At 50.8% G+C, this 1605-nt stretch overlaps 1 protein-coding gene across 1 annotated transcript; it reads right to left on the reverse strand.

Annotated features, from left to right (window-relative positions):
- Positions 1 to 583: 583 nt before the first annotated feature.
- On the reverse strand, positions 584 to 1168 carry LOC123130180 (uncharacterized). The gene has a single exon (XM_044550134.1). It carries the CDS (start codon positions 1035 to 1037, stop codon positions 780 to 782), a length of 258 nt encoding a protein of 85 aa, XP_044406069.1. The 5' UTR covers positions 1038 to 1168; the 3' UTR covers positions 584 to 779.
- Positions 1169 to 1605: the final 437 nt, after the last annotated feature.

Raw genomic sequence — 1605 nt, forward strand, 5'->3', positions numbered from 1 at the left:
TCTTTCATCCAAACACCCCAAAGTATTTGATACCAAGGTTGTTTCAGAAACCACAGTATTTTGTAAAAACTGCAAAAATACTTTGCATCCAAACACACCCTAAGATGCATTTTTTTTTCAAAACACCTGTTGTGATTGACCCATGTGTAAAAACTAATGGTATCTCGAGAAAGAGAGATAAGGTGAGGAGGAATGGGGTGTGGTGGTGATTGATGATCGGACTGAGCGGAGGCATGAGGATGGACGACGCCGGCAGCGGCCACCATGCCAGATTTTTTCAGAGGCTTCCTTTTTTTAATTGCACAACAATGAGGTTGTGGAAGATAAGGATGAACGAGGGAATGCCTTATCTGCAAATGTCGAGAGATGTGCGGATTTCTTTTTGCAAAATTGCCACAATTTGCTTTCTGTCCGTCAAATATAGATCGGACGGTTTATATTGTAAGATGTCAGACACACTATCATCACCGACTCAATTTTTTATAAGAGTAAGACAAATGCTTAGCCCAAAGGAACGAGGAACCAAACAGCCACATGTCTATACTGATAGCCAAACATCTCATAGTGCAGAGAAGTAAAAACGGAGGTCAACCCAACTAATGAAGGATTATCCTTGACTTAATTTCCGTCGACTTGTTTTGAACAATTAACAAAAGAACTTGCTTTACACACTCCTCCAAGAGAAGCTGATCGAAAGAACAAACCTACACACACACTCCTAGCTAGAAGAAAGCTGCGGCTTACAATTTCGTGGCATGGCAAATACAGTAGCAATATAATCAAGAGGAAGTGGCCGCCCCCGCCGCCGCTTTGGGTTTGGGGTGCACCTTCTTCTTCATGAGGCCAAAGAATCCTCCCCTGCTGCTCGCACCACCAGCCTCCTTCTTCTCTCCAGCGGCCCCGGCGGCGTCCTTGCTGCTCTTTGCGCCGTCGAGCGCCGCCGCGGCTTCGGCTTGGTCCATGCGCCTCAGCTTCTCCTTGTAGGCGTTCTTGAGCACGTAGGCCTCCACGAAGTCTCCTCCCATCATGGACGCCATGTCTCCTTGTCCTGAGCACTCGTTGCGCTGCTGCCGCCTGCCGCCGCTGCTTCCTTGAGTAAGCTGCTAGCTACTGGGAGCCTGGCTAGGATGGATGGTGCTTCCAAATTGCTTTGGGACTTGTGTGTGGGTGGGTCGAGTTGAGGCGCGTGCCCGGCCGTTTATATAGACAGGCCCTGGTGGTGGATGGACGCGCGGCGGGAAGAGTAGACTAGACTTGGCATGCAAGCTGAAGCGCGGAAAAGTTAGAGCGGAAGAAGGATCGAGGCAACTTGGCGAGCACGGGGAGAAGTCATGTCACGCGTGACGTACATGACCAGGCGGCAAGCAAGCGAGCACGCGCACCGTAGGATTTTGTCGCCGCGAGGAAACGCGCCGGAAGAAGCAGAGTGGGAGAGTGGCACCTATTTGTCCTCCTCTTATTGACCGTCGATCTCATGAGTCGTGCGGTCAGCGTTGCCGCGCGACGCAAGGCACGACCGCTGTCTCCACTTCCTTCCTGCGGCGAGGAGTTTAAGAGCAACTTCAACAGGCCGACCCAAACGGACGATGCATTTGTCGGCATTTT

Source organism: Triticum aestivum, chromosome 6A, assembly GCF_018294505.1.
Source record: "Triticum aestivum cultivar Chinese Spring chromosome 6A, IWGSC CS RefSeq v2.1, whole genome shotgun sequence".
Lineage (NCBI taxonomy): Eukaryota > Viridiplantae > Streptophyta > Magnoliopsida > Poales > Poaceae > Triticum > Triticum aestivum.